This window comes from Mus caroli, unplaced genomic scaffold (assembly GCF_978045245.1).
Source record: "Mus caroli unplaced genomic scaffold, Mus_caroli_1 scaffold_9, whole genome shotgun sequence".
Lineage (NCBI taxonomy): Eukaryota > Metazoa > Chordata > Mammalia > Rodentia > Muridae > Mus > Mus caroli.
The window spans coordinates 9949588-9967532 of record NW_028227264.1 but is presented as its reverse complement, the minus strand read 5'-3'; the positions used below and the strand labels follow the sequence as shown (position 1 = coordinate 9967532).

The following is a 17945-nucleotide window of genomic DNA, read 5'->3' as shown; positions in this document are numbered from 1 at the left end:
CTATAGGGTTGCAGACCCCTTCAGTTCCTTGGGTGCTTTCTCTACCTTCTCCATTGGGGGCCCTGTGTTCCATCTTATAGATGACTATGAACATCTACTTCTGTATTTGCCAGGCACTGGCATAGCCTCATATGAGACAGCTATACCAGGGTCTCTTCATCAAAATCTTGCTGGCATATGCAATATTGTCTGGGTTTGGTAGCTGATTATGGGATGGATCCCCGGGTGGGGTAGTCTCTGATAAGTCGATATTAGCCCAGAAACGTAGAATACTCAAGATACAATTTGCAAAACACAAGAAAATCAAGAAGAGGGAAGACCAATGGGTGGATACTTCGTTCCTCCTTAGAATAGGGAACAAAATACCCATAAAAGGAGTTACAGAGACAAAGTTTGGAGCTAAGACGAAAGGATGGACTATCTATGAAGACTTCTTATGTTGGAGGCTCAGTCAGTTGCTGAAAGGCAATTGTTTTATGAAGTCTTTGACCTAATAAATGGGTTAAGTCACTTGGTGAATGCATAATCCAATGGAGAGAGACCTACTTGGAGACAGTAAGTTAGTGGACTCATCTCTTTGGAGGGCAGGTGTTGTTCTGGACCTCCTTCTGGATGGTTTTCTGCTTCCTGACAGCCATGAGATGTGCACACTTCATCACAGCTTCTGCTACTCCTCAGGCCCAAAAGCAAAGGCCAGCCTCAGCCTGAATCTGGTGAAATGAAAGCTAACAAAAGTCTTACCTGTCAGTCACAGAGATGGTAATCTATACAACATGCTCGATCTGATAGCAGGAATCTCCAATGTTTTTGTTTACATGTCTTATCTCACCTGAATGAATTCTGCGTTCTTCAAGGGCAAGATCTATGTTGGATTTCTATGTATCATCCGCCTCAGTAGGCCTTATATTGATGCTTGTTAATGGAAGGAATGAAAGTGAACGAGATCAAGTCAGATCAGTTCCCGGTTGGTGTTTAGGTTCTATTTGGCTTGTATGAAGAATGCCCTCCAAGGTGAAGTTGTTAAGTCAGAGACTTTATAAAAAAGTCTTTTCCAGGACTTCCTTCAGTCGCAGCCCACAGTACTTAGAGACTCCAGAGGTTCTCAACTGGTAATTAACACAAGGCTAGTGAATTATTTTTACTGGCTCATAAATTAACCCTTTGAGTATTAAGGAAGCAATAAGCCGTCATCAATCTGCTTCGACTTTGGTTGCTATTTTTATTTCCTTCTCCAAGTTTTATCAGGAAAACAGTAAAGGGAACACGTTAGAATGAAATGTATAATAAAAATGCATACATAACACAAACTTCATCACGTCCAAGATATGTCTCAGCTAACCCCATAAACTCGCAACAAGTTCTGCAAACAGATGTAAGTTTGCTTGGAAAAATAGAAAATAAATAAATAAATAACTAGATAAATAAAGGTTTGGCAGATGGTGCCACTGGTAAGACCCCTACTGAATACTAAAGTCTGAAGACCTGAGTCTGATTCCTGGATCCCACAGGAAGGTGTAAGGTGAAAGCTGGCTCTACAAGGTTGAGACAGAGAGAATTTAGATAGGTATGATATTTGTGTCTACTGTCACCAGCACCCCAAATACATACAACATGCACACACACACACACACACACACACACACACACACGGTAAAAAATTTAGAGGTCAGCACCAACACTATTTGTGTATATGAACATATAAGGACACTTGGGATTGTTTAGACAGCATTTAAAATGATGCAAAGAAAATTCCATAAAATAAATATACCCCTGGATTTAGAACCCCAAACTCAACAACCTCAGTAAACTGAAATGGGGCGAACTGGCCAGAAGGTTGAGATTTATGTAAGATAAAAAAAAAAAAAAAAAAAAAAAAAAAAGCACTGTTAATAAGAGACCTAGCGTGCCTAGAGGGGTGTGACACACATTTTCGGACAATTTGAATAAAGGGCACAGTGCGTGCTCGCGGTGCCTATTCCAGCTTCTGGCTTCCAGCACGCACGACTGGTTCCGGGATTCTCGCACCGCGCACCGCACGGAGCCGGCTGCTGCGGGCTGGGAGGGCGCTTAGGGCTAGCGCTGATTGACCGGGCGCGCGGTCAGGTGACCCGAAGCGCCACGTTCTGGGAGCCCGGCCCGCGGTGGCTTTCCAGGCCGGGGCAGGACCGAACCCGGAGCCGAGGGGGGACTGGTCTCCCCGGGAGAACAAAGTTGCCCGGCCTGGGGCCCCGGGGCGCGCGAGCGGCGAGACGGCGGGTCCGACCTGCGGGATCCACGGTTCCGAGGCAGGGCGAATCGTGCAGGGAGACGCGAGCCCCTACCCGGGGTGGCGGGCGGACCCAGCAGCGCCCCACCCTCGCTCTCCAACAAAGGGGCCGGCAGCAGCCGGAGGAGGACCTGGAGGAGGAGCCGGAGCGGCGAGCAGCTCTCGCACACAAAGTTGTGGAGTCGCCCTTCCCCCGAGGAGGGGAGCGGGCAGCGCCGGGCGCGGGATTTCTCCCGCCCAGGGCCGAGGAGGAGCCCCGGGCTCCTCAGCCGATCGGGCCACCTCGGGGAGCGGCGCCCCTTTTCTTTTGGGTCATTCCTGCAGAGGGAAAACTCCAGCGTGCGCCTGCCCCCAGGCTAGCGTTTGGACTGTTTTGTTTTTTGGCGGAACTACGGGGCAGGAAGATTGCACAAGTCAGGGGGCGTTTCCAATCGGGTGTCAATTTTGGATCCCCCCCCCCGACCCCCCTTTGGATCTTGTCGGGCTTTCCACGTTTCACTTTAAAAAAAAAAGCAAAACCAAAATTCTTGTAACGTCCAAGGCAAGCTCCCCACGACCCGAACACGCCCAGAGGAACCCTGGGGCCTCTGGGACTTGGCTAGCAGGTAAGCCCATGCATTATTGAAGCTTCGGTCTGGGTAATGTGACCGCAGTCCCCTAGGGAATGGGGCGGGGGCTGAAAGGAGGTGGGACCTTTCTGCAATTCCACCGCCCGGGTCCCGAAGTAGCTGTAGCCAACTTCTGCACTTTCCCTGGAAGCTCAGCGTCCCTTGCCTGGGCGGGAGAGAGCTGGGTTGAGAAGGTGGGAATCTCTACTGGTCGCCAAGGTCTCAGATTCCTAGGTCTACTTTAGTGCTGTTGTTTTGTCTCTCCCTGAGAGGAGAGGCTGTCTGTCGCCTGTCCGTTTACCGCCCCGAGCAGCAGGACTAGCGATCTCCAAGAGGGGACGTGGCCTCTTCTCTGAGCTTGTCACACACCTCCGGTCCCGGGAAGGCGGGGCCCGGGCGGTGTCCGGGAGGAGAGGGTGGGGAGGGCGGTTGTGCGGTGGGAGGGTTGGGGAGCGCTTCTTAGCCGGCCTCCAGGCTGGGGGCGTGCTCGACCTCTCTGTGGTTGCCGTTCCTGAGGGTGGGGCCCCAGTGTGGCGAGGTGGCAAGCCTGCAGCTGTGGAGAGACGGAGGGGATAGGGGTACCTCATTGGTGCGCAGTCCCGCGCGGCCGCCTGCTTTTCCGGACTCTTGGCATCCCTCACTGCAACTGACAAGGTAATTCATGCCCCTCTTTGGCCTGGGTCTGAGGCTCTGCTTGCCCAAGGCCACTTACAAAACCAACAAAGGGCTAATTGTAGGCTGTGCAACTTTTAGAAGGCACATTGTTCAAAGAGACTTTTCAAGTCCCTGGATTCCGACCGTGTGGCGTTCCAGGGTTATTTCAAGGGGAGGAGAAAACGTGTGTGACTCTTCAGAGTCATGGACCCGCCTTTTTTAAACCCCCAAATTGGAGATCCTGGGTGTAATTCTGGGCCCCACTCTCTGGAGTCACTGAGGTAGCATCCTTTATTCTTCTAGCCTTCAGACCACCTGGGTCACCAGGATCTGGAGAGGTGGCCTCCATGCGTTTGAGTGGGAGGGTGTGCCGCGGCCAGAGCGCACGAATTCCAAGAGAGATGGGATCTCCAGGGTGGCGTGGCAGCAGTCTCATCCGTCCCGTTGGAACTTGCCCTGGGCCTGTGAAGTCAGGCTGGACCCTCGGGGGCTGGCTGCTGGTGGCGCTGGAGACGCAGCCTGGTGATAACGCTGGTGCCTGCCAGAGCTGGAGGAATTCGAAGCTCTTGTGGGTCGTTCAGTCCCGAGGACAAGGCAGTGAGGGGCATGGGCCATTCCTGCTGAAGTCCCCCCGCCCCCCTCACCAGCGTTTATGAGACTTTCGAGATAGCTTTAACTCTCCTTTGGGTGTTTACTCAAAATTTATTGCGCCTGTAAACAGCATTAATCACAGTGGCATTAACCTTCCCTGGAGCGCTTCTTGGTGTGAATGGCAGTTCTTGGAGCTCAGCGGTTTCCTTTACAAGCAGAAGGGCAAACTTGTTCCTCACCATCCCTCTTCACTATCTCCAGTATCCCTAGCTTTTGGTTACTTGTGAGTGACTAGGTTTCCTCCACAGCCGTCTGGATGAATTTTCCCTTATGATGACACCGTTTGAATGTTGTGTATTCTTGAACTTTTGCCTATAAAGCCATCACCCCTGGCGTTCTGTTCTGGTATAACTAAGAAGCATTCACCCTGAAGGGGGAACTGGCGCCTGTGCTGTGGTGCGTGTTGGTTTCAGTAGGGGAAACACTCGGTCAACGTCACCAGCTGTCATTTTGAGGGAAGAGAACGGACAGCAATTGCATAGGAGCCCTATACAACCTCCGGGTCATTCACCTCTAGTTTCTCCCTTATCCGAGTGTAGAGTGTGGCTACTTCCATTCCACCAGTGTGGATGGAAGCAGAGCCTCTTTGGGACACATTGTTACTAAGAAAGCTTTGATTTTAGCCCCATGTAACTTGAACAGCCTGATAGAGTTGCAGTGGCATTTTGTTTATGTTATTTTGAGAAAGGGTCTCACTGTGTGACCTAGGCTGGCCTTGAACTGGCACTCCTCTTGCTTTAGCCTCTGAAGTAGCTGGGGTTATAGGTGTGCACCACTACACCTGGTTTGCATCTGGGAGTTTGGAAGGAGGTATCCTTAAACTCTCCAGCTCACATGGAGCTCCTGGGACATTCGTGGCAACAAGAGTTGGTGGCTCTTAAATGCTGTTGTTTTTCTTTTTTCTTTTTATTGGATATTTTCTCTTTCTTTCTTTCTTTCTTTCTTTCTTTCTTTCTTTCTTTCTTTCTTTCTTTCTTTCTTTCTCCTTTTTCTTCTTCTCTTCTCTTCTCTTCTCTTCTCTTCTCTTCTCTTCTCTTCTCTTCTCTCCTCTCCTCTCCTCTCCTCTCCTCTCCTCTCCTCTCCTCTCCTCTCCTCTCCTCTCCTCTCCTCTCCTCTCCTCTCCTCTCCTCTCCTCTCCTCTCCTCTCCTCTCCTCTCCTCTCCTCTCCTCTCCTCTCCTCTCCTCTCCTCTCCTCTCCTCTCCTCTCCTCTCCTCTCCTCTCCTCTCCTCTCCTCTCCTCTCCTCTCCTCTCCTCTCCTCTCCTCTCCTCTCCTCTCCTCTCCTCTCCTCTCCTCTCCTCTCCTCTCCTCTCCTCTCCTCTCCTCTCCTCTCCTCTCCTCTCCTCTCCTCTCCTCTCCTCTCCTCTCCTCTCCTCTCCTCTCCTCTCCTCTCCTCTCCTCTCCTCTCCTCTCCTCTCCTCTCCTCTCCTCTCCTCTCCTCTCCTCTCCTCTCCTCTCCTCTCCTCTCCTCTCCTCTCCTCTCCTCTCCTCTCCTCTCCTCTCCTCTCCTCTCCTCTCCTCTCCTCTCCTCTCCTCTCCTCTCCTCTCCTCTCCTCTCCTCTCCTCTCCTCTCCTCTCCTCTCCTCTCCTCTCCTCTCCTCTCCTCTCCTCTCCTCTCCTCTCCTCTCCTCTCCTCTCCTCTCCTCTCCTCTCCTCTCCTCTCCTCTCCTCTCCTCTCCTCTCCTCTCCTCTCCTCTCCTCTCCTCTCCTCTCCTCTCCTCTCCTCTCCTCTCCTCTCCTCTCCTCTCCTCTCCTCTCCTCTCCTCTCCTCTCCTCTCCTCTCCTCTCCTCTCCTCTCCTCTCCTCTCCTCTCCTCTCCTCTCCTCTCCTCTCCTCTCCTCTCCTCTCCTCTCCTCTCCTCTCCTCTCCTCTCCTCTCCTCTCCTCTCCTCTCCTCTCCTCTCCTCTCCTCTCCTCTCCTCTCCTCTCCTCTCCTCTCCTCTCCTCTCCTCTCCTCTCCTCTCCTCTCCTCTCCTCTCCTCTCCTCTCCTCTCCTCTCCTCTCCTCTCCTCTCCTCTCCTCTCCTCTCCTCTCCTCTCCTCTCCTCTCCTCTCCTCTCCTCTCCTCTCCTCTCCTCTTCTCTTCTTTTCTAAGACAGGGTTTCTCTGTGTAGCCCTGGCTGTCCTGGAACTCACTCGGATATTTTCTTTATTTACATTTCAAATGATTTCCCCTTTCACGCTGTTCAATGTTTTAGTGTGTCCCTCTTCATTCTTTTCTAGCTCATTGATTTTTTTTTTCTGCTGTTTTTGCAGTGTAGTAGGGATTTGTATTATCAAGAAGACATGACTGGAAAAATTATCCCAAGGTGAAAGGCAGAATCAAACATCACGATGAAGTGGCATTATTGGTCCTATGCAAATGAAACGAAACCCTGTGTACAAGTTAACTTTACCTCAAAATAAAATCGGTAACAGTGTTTGTGTGTGAGTGTGTGTGTGTGTGTGTGTGTGTGTGTGTGTGAGAGAGAGAGAGAGAGAGAGAGCGAGCATGTGTGCATTTTTAAAAGATGGCTCAGTGGTTAAGAGAGAGTCCAAGTTCACTATCTTATGTCCATTTTTGGCCTCCTTGGGCACTAGACAGCCAAGGCAGACATTCACACAAAAATTTAAAAAAATTCATTTTTTGACATTTATTTATCAAATGTGTGGTGATCAGGTTTAGTGGCAGGTCTCTTTCTAACAGAGTGGAAACATTTTTGGAAGCCTAACTGGAGGTCCCTGGATAAAGCCCCTTGGGAAGTGGCACTGGACTTGTCTTTCAAAGGAACTTCATTCCAGGAAAGAGACTTTTTCTTAGACAGCCGGGATTTCCCATAATTAAATGTTTACATATTCTGTGGACAAGATTTTGGTTCTCTAATATATTAAGGATACACATAAAAGTTTAGAAAATCTTTCACACTTTGTACCTCAAGAGAGGAATATATTTGCTTTTGATAATATTCTTTGTAGGGAACTGTTCTGTGACCCCCTAGTCTCATGTAGCCCAGGCTGCCCTCAAACTCTTTGTATAGCAGAAGGTGGCGTTAAACTCTGTTTTCTCCAACTGGGGTTACTTGTTCACTCCTGGCGAAAGATGCTTGGTAAATGGCCAGGCTGCCAGTCCTCTTCGCTGGTTACTTTTGACTTTCATTTTGTTTTTGTAGTTCTGGGGATCAAACCCAGGACCATGCATGCATACCCTAGAGAGCATGCTACCATCGAGGCACATCCTCAGCCCTTTTAGTTTATTTTTAATTTTTAGACAGGTAGCCTAGACTAGTTTGGGATTTACTCTGTAGCTCAGGCTAGCCTAGGATATTGAGGACCCTCTTTCCTCTGTCTCTTAAATGCTGGGGTTACAGCTGTGAGTCATTATACCCAGGTCTGTAAATTCTTAATAACCATAAAGTCAGAATAAACATTTAAGAATTTTTTTAATGTCCTCTAAAGTCTGGGAGACTGATGAAGCAATCCATATATTGAGAGGAAATGGTTCTTAAAGCTTTAACAATTTCCCAGTGTTCCTTTGCTTCAACTGCATTCAGTCTCATTTTGCTCTTATTAATGGCCTCTACTCATTTCCTGACTTGCAGAAAGAAAAGTTATTATGCTGCATAATGTTAATATTTATATAATAAAGTACTGTTTGCTATGGTGAATGACTGTTGAATAATGGAACACACAACTATTACACAAATAAGAAATTTAAAATAACAATATAGTACAATTCATTCTTCGAAGTAAGGATTAATGCTGGAGAGATGGCTCCTTGGCTCAGAGCACTTCTTACTTTCCCAGAGGCCCCAGGTTCAGTTCCTAGAACCCACTGCGGGCGACTCAAGACTACTGGTAACTCCACTCTTTTTTTTTTTTTTTAAGATTTATTTATTGTTATGTGTAAGTACACTGTAGCCGTCTTCAGACACACCAGAAGAGGGCATCAGATCTCATTACGGATGGTTGTGAGTCACCATGTGGTTGCTGGGATTTGAACTCAGGACCTTCAGAAGAGCAGTCGGTGCTCTTAACCACTGAGCCATCTCGCCAGCCTCGGTAACTCCACTTTTAGGGAATGGAACACTCTTTTCTGGCTTTCGCAGGTATCAGGAATTAACATATGCACAGAGACAAAAATGCAGGCACTCACATGTACACATAAAAATAATTTTAAAATCGTAAGGAAGAACCACTAAAGAATTGGTGGTCCATTACTACCTAGAAAGAAACCCTAGTTCTGATATTTGTTTCTCTCTCTTTTTCTTTTTGAGGTGGTGGGGGTCTGACTTGGCAGCTCAAGCTGACCTAGAACTCAGTGATTCTGTCATCTCAGGGATGAAGGACAAACCACCTTGCCTGGCTCGGACACGTGTTTTAATGTGTGAATTAGTGTACTTTTTCTGCAGATTACTTTTGGGATGTCTTGACTCTGATATCCCTCAGTAGTGGTTAAGTTCATTGACATTGGGGCGCTCTTAAAGGGGGCTGTGGTCGGGAAGAGACAGATGCTGACTTGAGAGGCTGAGCTTGGCTCCTCTCTGGGCAATGTAATCCGGGAAGCTCGGGAGCAGAGAGGAACAGTGTTTGCTGGCGTTCTTAATGAACCCGTGCTCCTGCAGGGCAAATCTTCAGATCTTTAGGCCCTGGAGATATTTCTCACCGTTACTGAAGGTTGGATTGTTTTATCTGAGTGGTACCTACCCATGTACGGCAGAGTTGGTGTGATGACCCTTCCAGAATAAAGTTTGTATCAGTGGGCAACATCGCTATCTACATTTCTACATACATCTACAAGCCGTACCACCCCTGAGGTCCAGATCCTTATTTCCCGAATGCTCCCTTTCCCTTTCTGTGTCTCAGAAGCAACTTACACTGAGAAAATCCAAACCGCATTCATTTTTCTCTCTCATGTCCTCATGGTTCCCAACCGAGTGGTAGTTCGTCTACTTCTGAGCTGCCCTGTGCCAGCTGAGTCACTCAGCATGCTAGTATCCTGCATCTCGAATGCCAGGGCTGTCCCTGAGTCTTATTGACCTTTTATTTAATATCCTGTGTATCTATTTATTTTTTTCCCCGTCTAATCCATTGAGGCCACAATCACATATTGCTTATATTAACAGCGTTATAACAGAAAGATTAGCACAACAGATACAGAGCTGCTCATATTTTCTTTATAACATTTACTTCCTCTGCCTGTGTGTATCTTTGCATGTATGCTCGTGCGTATCGATGTATATATATAAATACATAGATCGAAGATCCTGTCATAGGCACTAATGATTTCATAGTGTCTCCTACAATGGAAGATATCCTCTTACCTAACAACATTGTTAACTAATTCTGCAGTTTAACATTGGTATAATAATATTGCCTAAAGTAAACCCTAAAATGTTTTCTTTGAAAATTCAACCCAGGATAGTATTTGGTGGTCAGGTCTCTTTTGTTTTGTTTAATCCATGAAGAAACTACCTTTCTTTGGGTGGTTTTTGTTTGAGTGACATTGGGCCTGTGGGATGTGTGTGTTGTTTGTGTGTATTATAGTTTGGAGGCCAGAGATTGGCAGAGTGCCTTATTTTTGAGACAGGATCTCTCATTGAACCTGGGGCTCGCTGGTTGGCTATGATCCTTCTGTTTCCAGAGGAAGTAGTTGGAAACAGGCATTGCTGGCACATGCCCATGCTTGCTTCCCTCTTTTCTTTTTATAAAATATGAGGGATTGAAGTCAGGTTCCCATGATTGTGCAGTAGGCTCTTTACCCACAGACCCATCTCCTAATTCCCTAGGCCTTTTGTTTTGATAGCCTCTTCCAATTTGTGTGCCCATGATAAGCCTCATGATTGATTCTCTGACAGACAGAGATACTCAACAGAGGGTGCGCTGTGATTTCCGTTTGTCACCTGAGGCCCCATTGATGCTTTTGTAAAGTCTGATCACTGGTCAAGCGTGGGATTATTTTTCTCCAACGTAGTAGCATGAAACAATTTCAGATGCAGAGAAGAGCTGAAATGTTTCCATTCGACATCTCCTTTCTCACCGCCTAAGTTCTTTAATGAGAGCACTGCTCTAATGTACTGTAGTCTTTGGTGCTTCCTGAGTTACTCCGGCCTACTGACAAGCCATGGTGTGAACGGGCTTATGTCACCTCTCTGACTGTCCTTCTCCTCAGACAGGTATCCAAGCCTCTCTAGGAATCTCTTGCCCCAGCTTTCTTCCTCGACTGTGTGATGTGCTTCCTCTTGATTCACTGTTGTCCAAAAGCAGGACTTAGCCCCCTGCCTCCCAGTTCTCAGCTGCGCTAATATTTCACATACCAAGCTCTTCTCTTTTCTACTTCCCCTGTAGCTAGTGAACTTCTTCCTCTCCTTGAAGGATAGACCCAAATGCCATTGCTTCAGGAAGGCCTTCTCAGTGGCCCTGGGCAGGTGTGGCTCGCCCACTTTATGACTTTATGACTTTAGCTTTCTCTTCTGGACTGCTGTCAGTCATCAGGGTTGTAATGAGGTCATTGATTATATAGTGAATTTCTTTTTATCCATGAAGCTCGGTGTCCATAAGCCTCACTCACGTGGAAAAGCCTGTGCTAAATAAAGCCTCATGTGGATGTGCTCATGAAGCCACTCCGTAACTGTGTCTTAGACTATATGTGGCTGGGAGATGGCTCAGCAGTTAAGTACTTGACACCCCATCCCAGTATCCATGCAGATGCCCGGCACATTTGGCAGCCTGTTTGTAATCCCAGCACGTGGGATGTGAGTTCAGGAGAACCCTGGGGTTCAAACAGAGACCCTGCTTTAACATAAAAGGTAGAGAGCAGCAGTTGAGGCAGACACCCAAGTGTCACCCTCTGACCTCCACATGCACACATGTACATGCACACCCACCTTTTTCACATGTGCACACATAGACGTATGCCAGAAGCAAAGGAAAAAACATAAGGAATATGTTTCTGTATTTCTACTCAATACTTTCTCTTTTCCTGTTAGGTATTCATGCTAGCCTGGACCATTTTTCAGAGTTAGCCTTCAGAAGAGGATCTGGGAAAGCCTTTGGATTATATTGAAACTCATCCAAGATGGCCAAGTATGGGGACCTTGAAGCCAGGCCTGATGATGGGCAGAATGAATTCAGTGATATCATTAAGTCCAGATCTGGTGAGTAATGCATGCTTCACTGTGGAGCCTTCGGGATAGACTGTGTTGAAGACAGAGATGTCTTAGCTTGTTGTGCATTGTTCTTGTTAAGTAAACTTCCGAAAAACTGAATTCTGCGCCGTGAGTGACTATTGCTCTGTGAAAAGCAATCTCCAGTCTCTGTGTGGCCTATCTTATGCTCCCAGCCTGCCTTTGTTACATTGTGTGTGCAGTAGTTTTACTGGGAGAAACTCCTGCCTACAGCATAACTGATGCTGCACAGTTATGATGTCAATGAGATAGACAAGCTTAGTCTAACATTTCCCCTTATTCCCTGAAAACGGAAAGGAATCACATGCTTAGAGTAGCGAATACCATAGTTTCTGGTGGAAAGATCATTTTGTGGTGGGGTTCCGTAACCTTTTGCCCACCCCTTTTGCTGTTGGATGCTAACTCTGGCATGTGACCTTCTCTTTCCTTTTAGAAATGTTAATTTCTAAAGATACAGTTTCCCCCAATGTGATCAAATCAGCCAGACTAAGACCGACGAATGACTTTCATGTGAACATTTGGATTGGAGGTCTTTGGATGCCACCCCACCCCCAGCTTATTACATAACCACTGCTTTTCAATTCTGGCTCTCCAAATGAATCAACTGGGAGTTTTTTACAAATGCAGATGTGTTGGCTCTGCTCCAAACCCACTGAATGAAAATTTCTGTATTTTTAAAAGAGCTTCAAACATGGTTTGAGACAGGCTCAAAGGGGAGATATTTTTGAGCAAGCATGGCCTTTCTGAGCTGGGAAAATTATATAGAGTTCTCACCTGGCTGTGAGCATTGTCCTTTTGTAACTCCAGCATTATAAATATTACCTTTGTGTCTCTCTTCAACAACAACAACAACAACAACAACAAACAACAACATCGAATAGAACTCAAAGGTGATATTTCCTGTTGGAAATGTCTGTGTGTTATGGTAAGAGCTCATTTCTTAGTCTAAACTGCTAAAATACGTGCAGGAAATGAGATCTCAGTAGGCTATGCATTGCCCTTCGTGATGCTGGTGGTGCTTGGTCTGTGAAACGTCTGGATGTTACAGATACAGCTGTGACTATGCAGTGGTTTTTGTAGCTTTAAGGACTCTTTGAGAAGTGTGTCGGCATGTCATGTGGTGTATTCACTGTGATCTCCTAAATGTCATTTTAGGGGCACAGAATTCATATGTAGAGATGTGGAAAGTGACAGGAAAGTGGGAGAGAGACAGTTGTATGTCTCTGTATGTCCACTTGTGAGGACAGGTGATCCTTCGCATCTTCCCGAATCAACCTCTATTACAGAAGACCTTGGATTCTGGGGTAGGAGGGTGGCTGCGTGGGTAAATGCTGCCGAAGCCTAGTGATCTGAGCTCAGTCCTCGGGACCCCAGTAAAGAAAGGTAGAGGAGAGAACCCTTTCCACAGAAACTGTCCTCTTACTCCATATGTGCACATTGGCATGTGCGCAGACACACATATACATCAATAGTAAATAAAATAGACTAAAAAAAAAAAAGACTTTAGATATTTATCACTGATTCTCTGTCTTTGTCCACTAGAAAATAGTTTTATGGAAAAATTTAACTTTTAGAGTATATTCTGAGTATCCACACTTCCAAACTATTTATTAAATTTAAAATGGCTGTTTATAAAGTTAGTGAGGTTCATATACTGCTGGGGGTAATTTGTTACAGTGTATACTTTTTGGGGTTAAGATGGTTTGTTTATAAAATATTGTGGTGGTTTGAATAGGTATGGCCCCCATAGACTCAATGTTTGAGTGCGTGGCCCATAGGGAGTCGCACTATTAGAAAATGTGTCACTGTTAGGATGGGCTTTGAGCTCTTTTGTGCTCAAGCGACACCCAGTGTGGCACACAGTCTTCTTCTGCTGCCTGTGGATCAAGATGGCTCCTCCAGCACCGTGTTGGTCTGCCTGCATGCTGCTGTGCTTCCTGCCATGATGATAATGGACTGAGCCTCTGAACCTGTAAGCCAGCCCCAGCTAAACGCTTCCCTTTATGAGAGTTGGCATGGTCATTGTATCTCTTCACAGCAATAGAACCCTAAGGAAGACAGGGGTTATTTCATTTCCTTCCTCATTGGTGTGTACGTGGGGGTTGGATGCTCATGCCACAGCACGCCTGTGGAGGTCAGAGGACAAATGTCAGCTTTCTGTGATGTGCCACGTGCATCCAGGAGACCAAACTTGGGTTTCTTGCTGAGCCATTTTGCCAACCTTCCGTACTGCTTTTTTTAAATAGGGAACATCAACTGGTAGAATGACTCTGTTTATAGAGTTTCTTCCCAGGCAGAGGATATAAATGTACATTTAAGAAGTTGACTGTAGTACTGTTTACAATAGAGAAAAAAAAAAGAGAGAGAGAAAGCACCATAAAAATCCAATTTGGACATGAGTTAGGTCATTGTTGCCTAGAGTGTTTAGAAATGACCGCCAGTTCTTAGGTTGTTACTATTTTATTTAAAGTCTGTGTTCTTAGTCAAATAACTCTAGAAATAGCTAGGAACTTACTGTCTCTTCACTGGGATCGCACAGCTGTGTGGATGATGCCGCATCCCAGTGGAGGTAATTAAGATAGAGCGCATGACTGAAGTAGCTACGTGTTCATAAGAAGTGATGATACTGAGGTGTGTGTATGTGAGTGTACATAAACATTACAGACATGAAGGGTGCTCTGAGGTATTGTTAAGTGATTATGATACAGGAGGCTGTTGATGTGGAAAGTACCTTTTAAAAGCTTGCCGGTGGGAGCCGGGAGATGAGTCAGTGGTTAAGAGCGCTTGTTGCTGTTCTAGGTGACCTGGGTTCATCCCCACAGCCTATATGGTGGCTCACAACCCTCTGTAACTCCTAGGGTAGCCAACGCTCTCTTCTGATCTCTGAGGACAGCAGCACTCACACAGTGCACATGCATACACGCAGGCAAAACACTCTTAACACATAAAATAACAAAGTAAGCACACATCTGCTCTCCTATCAGGTGGGAGGCTGGAACAGGGAGATTTTGCGTTTGATGCCAACCTGGGCTATGAGATTCTGCCTCCAAAAAGATGTGAGATATATCCCAGAATCCTCTTGGCATTTGGGATAGCTCTTTTTCTTACTGTCCACACGTGTTTTCCAAAGCCGCTTGATGGACTTGTATTACTGACTTCTTACGTTTTAAAAAATTCTCAAATTGCTTGTAGCATTTTACTGTCAGTGTTATGACTGTGCCCTCCCTTTGAGTGGCACCTACTTCAAAACATGACGAAAATTTAGCTCCTGCGTAGCTGAGCTATGAATCACATTCCTCTGGCTGGATTGTGTTGCAAAAGCTGGCAGATCAATTTGGATTTGAATGAGTCTGTGAGTCATCTTTTTGATTTCTGGAAGCCATACTCTTGATTTTTGTTTGTGGCAAATGCTTAGTACACAGGGTAGGATCTCGGGATACTCCAAAGTTTACACATTATTAAGAGACTTTTAGAAGTCTGGATTAAATAGTTGGAATGATCCATATCCAATAAATAAATTTGAAAGATTTTTACTGGTTATGTTATTCCATGCTGCATATTAGTTTTCCACTTTTTAAGAAGGAATATTCACCCTGTACCTGTTGCTTGCTTATAATCCCAGCATTTGAGAGGTGGAGATAGAATCGGGAGCAAAAGGCCATTAAAAAAAAGGTCATAACATCATAAACAGAGAGAAGAGATCTCAAGTGTGGTGCTGCATGCCTGCAGCCACACTATTTAGGATCCAGCCTGGGCAATTTAGGGAGATTCCATCTCAGCAAAACACCCCTACCTCCTATAAAGGAATATTTTTCTTTCTATTGGAGATTAAAAGACTGAAATAAAATTGAGAATCTTATACATGCATATAATGTGTTTTGATCAAATTGATCTCCAATAACCTCCCTTTTGATTCTTCACGTCTCTCTTCTAGTCCTGTCCAATTTCATATACTCTTTAAAAGTTATCTATCTATCTATCTACCTATCTATCTACCTATCTATCTACCTATCTATCTATCTATCTATCTATTCATTTTTGAAACAGTGTGGTGGCTACTTTTGAGTCAATTTGACAGAGGCTAGAGTCATCTGAAAGGAGGGAACTTCAATTAAGAAATTGGCTCCATAAGATAGGTCCAGCTGTAGGGCATTTTCTTCATCTATGATTGATGTGGGAGAGCCCAGCCCATTGTGGATGGACCATCATTTATGGGCTGGTGGTCCTGGTTTTTTATAAGAAAGCAGCCAATTAGCAGCATCCCTCCCTGGTCTCTGAGTCACCGCCTCCTTCCTGGTTCTTGTCCTATTTAGGTTATTACCTTGACTTCTTTTGATGATGGACTATAATGTGGAAGTCTAAACCAAATAAACTCTTTTCTCCCTAACTTGATTTTGGTCATGGGGTTTCATCGCAGTAATAGTAACCCAAACAGAGACATAAGGTCTCACTATATAATTGTGGCTCATCTGGAATTCACTATGTAGACCAAGCTAGCTTTAAATTCACAGAGATCCACCTGCCTCTGCCTCCTGAGCTCTGGTGTTAGACATGTGCCACCATACCTAGACTTTACATTTTGAAGTAGGTCTTTGGGAATTTCATACAATATATTATGGTCATATTCTCCCCCTTCTTAAACATCTCTCAGGTCTACTCTTCCTTCCCTTCTCACACAATTTGCTTCCTTTTTTTTTTTTTAACAGAATTCAGTTTGTGTTTCCATATACTCTTGAGTGGCTATCCACTGGGTGGCCTGGTTGACCTTCCAGTGGTGTGTTGGTTTGAAGGACAGCGGCTCCCATGGGTTCTGTGTTTGAATACAGGGTCCCTCCCTGATGGACCTGCTTGGGAAGAACCAGGAACTTTTGCCCTTGTTGGAGGAGTTGGACCACTGTGGGTCAACTTTAGGGTTTTGAAAGTCTCAGCCCGATCCCAGTATTCCTCTCTCTGTTTCCTGCTTTTGGATCAGGATATGAGCTCTTAGCTCACAAAACCAACCAACCATCCAACTAACCAACCAGTTATTGCCCTCATTCCATCTTAAGTTGTGCATCAGATTCGTAATTCAGTGTTTAAAAGCCATTTTGGCCATCTGAAGAGAAATACCTAGCACCGACTACTTGCACATCGCCCCAGGATTCGGATGAGGGATGAAAACGACAGAAAAGCGGGGGTTTTGTGGGATGTGCTCACTGATGTAGCTTAGAGTGCTTATTGTGTACAGTTTAACAGGGAGGTGGGCTTATTACATACACCTGGAAATAGAGGCCTGTTTCCCTAAGCTCTAGGAGCAATCTCTATAAGAGAGCAGCCTCTAAGACTGTAAACATTGGAGGAACAGGAGAGTTATGGAAGACATTTTTTGCACACACTGTCAAGATCCACAATCCCATTTAAGGAAGGGCTAGCCATCCCTTTGAGTCTCACCCAGGAAGGGTGTGGCCACTTCCAGGAGGCTGAGGCATGGCTGTGCCCACATCAACAACACACTCACTTTGGGCTTCACTCCTGCCCTACAACTAAGTGATCAATGGTAGGCACTGGGATAGTTTAAAGAACAAAAGCCACACACTTTGTGGTTGCCTTAGATGTGAAGCCCGTGGGTCACTTTGTAGAGTTCTGGCCTAGCATTCATGAGGCTCTGGGTTCAATACATAAGCACGTTGTGGTGGTCCACACCAGCAATCCCAGTGCTCAGAATGTGGAGGCAGGAGGACCAGAAGTTCAGGGTATCCTCAGCTTGTCATGACACACTGACACCCTGTCACTCTAAGATACCCTGCCTCAAAAACTGGCAAATCAACCGGACCACCCCACCCCCACCCAATAAAAAACAAAATAGAAAAAAGAAGAGTCTAGAAAGCATTTGTTGTCTACTGGGCTAGGGTTTAGGGCTGCTGACAGTGAGCCTTCACTGTCTGCTAAAGCACTTGTGATAAGGTTGTGAGAAGTGGCTAGAATAGTGACATTTCTTAATCTGTGTCAGTCGGAAAGCCTAACAGGTTTATAAAGATTTTAAAATGGTAGTCCAAGAATAATCTTCAGAAGCCGGGTGTGGTGGCTCACGCCTTTGATCCCAGCACTCAGGAGGCAGAGGCAGTCGGATTTCTGAGTTCGAGGACAGCCTGGTCTACAGAGTGAGTTCCAGGACAGCCAGGGCTACACAGAAAAACCTTGTCCTGAAAAACAAAAACAAAAACAAACAAACAAAAAAAGAGAATAATCTTCAGAGAAAATGTGCTACTGGTGAGTGTGTGGTTTATTAACTTTTCTTTGGGACGTGATGAAATATCAAAGAACAGGCTGGGCTCACATATACACACACACACACACACACCCTTTTTGCCTCCCACGTGCTGGGCTTGCTTCCCTGTGGCTGGCTGCCTCCTTGTTTTTTTTTTTTTTTTTTTTTATCTAACTCTGCGTTCTGATTGTTGAGGAAATTAGAGCCTGTGTAAAGCTGAGCCTCTAATGTTAGCATCTTAGAGGTGATGCTGATGCTGGTTCCTGCATCCCAGCTGCACTTTCACAGGTGGCAATCAAAAGCCATAGAGGAGTCATTTGTTACACTAGTCTTTTCTCTGTTTCAGTAGGACCTTCCCA

General features: G+C 45.9%; 1 protein-coding gene across 4 annotated transcripts in view; it reads left to right on the top strand.

The window, feature by feature from the left end:
• The first annotated feature begins 2096 nt into the window (after positions 1 to 2096).
• The window catches only part of Utrn (utrophin), a 489906-nt gene continuing 474057 nt past the window's right edge, over positions 2097 to 17945 (top strand). For 2 of the 4 annotated variants that reach the window (XM_085842639.1, XM_085842635.1), the window contains exons 1-2: positions 2097 to 2871; positions 11142 to 11309. In XM_085842639.1, the coding sequence (XP_085698765.1) occupies positions 11231 to 11309 (79 nt within the window). In that variant the 5' untranslated portion in view covers positions 2097 to 2871; positions 11142 to 11230. Of the gene's footprint in view, positions 2872 to 3049; positions 3069 to 3390; positions 3529 to 11141; positions 11310 to 17945 lie in introns of those variants that run through there. The other 2 variants (XM_085842637.1, XM_085842636.1) reach the window with 2 other exon arrangements.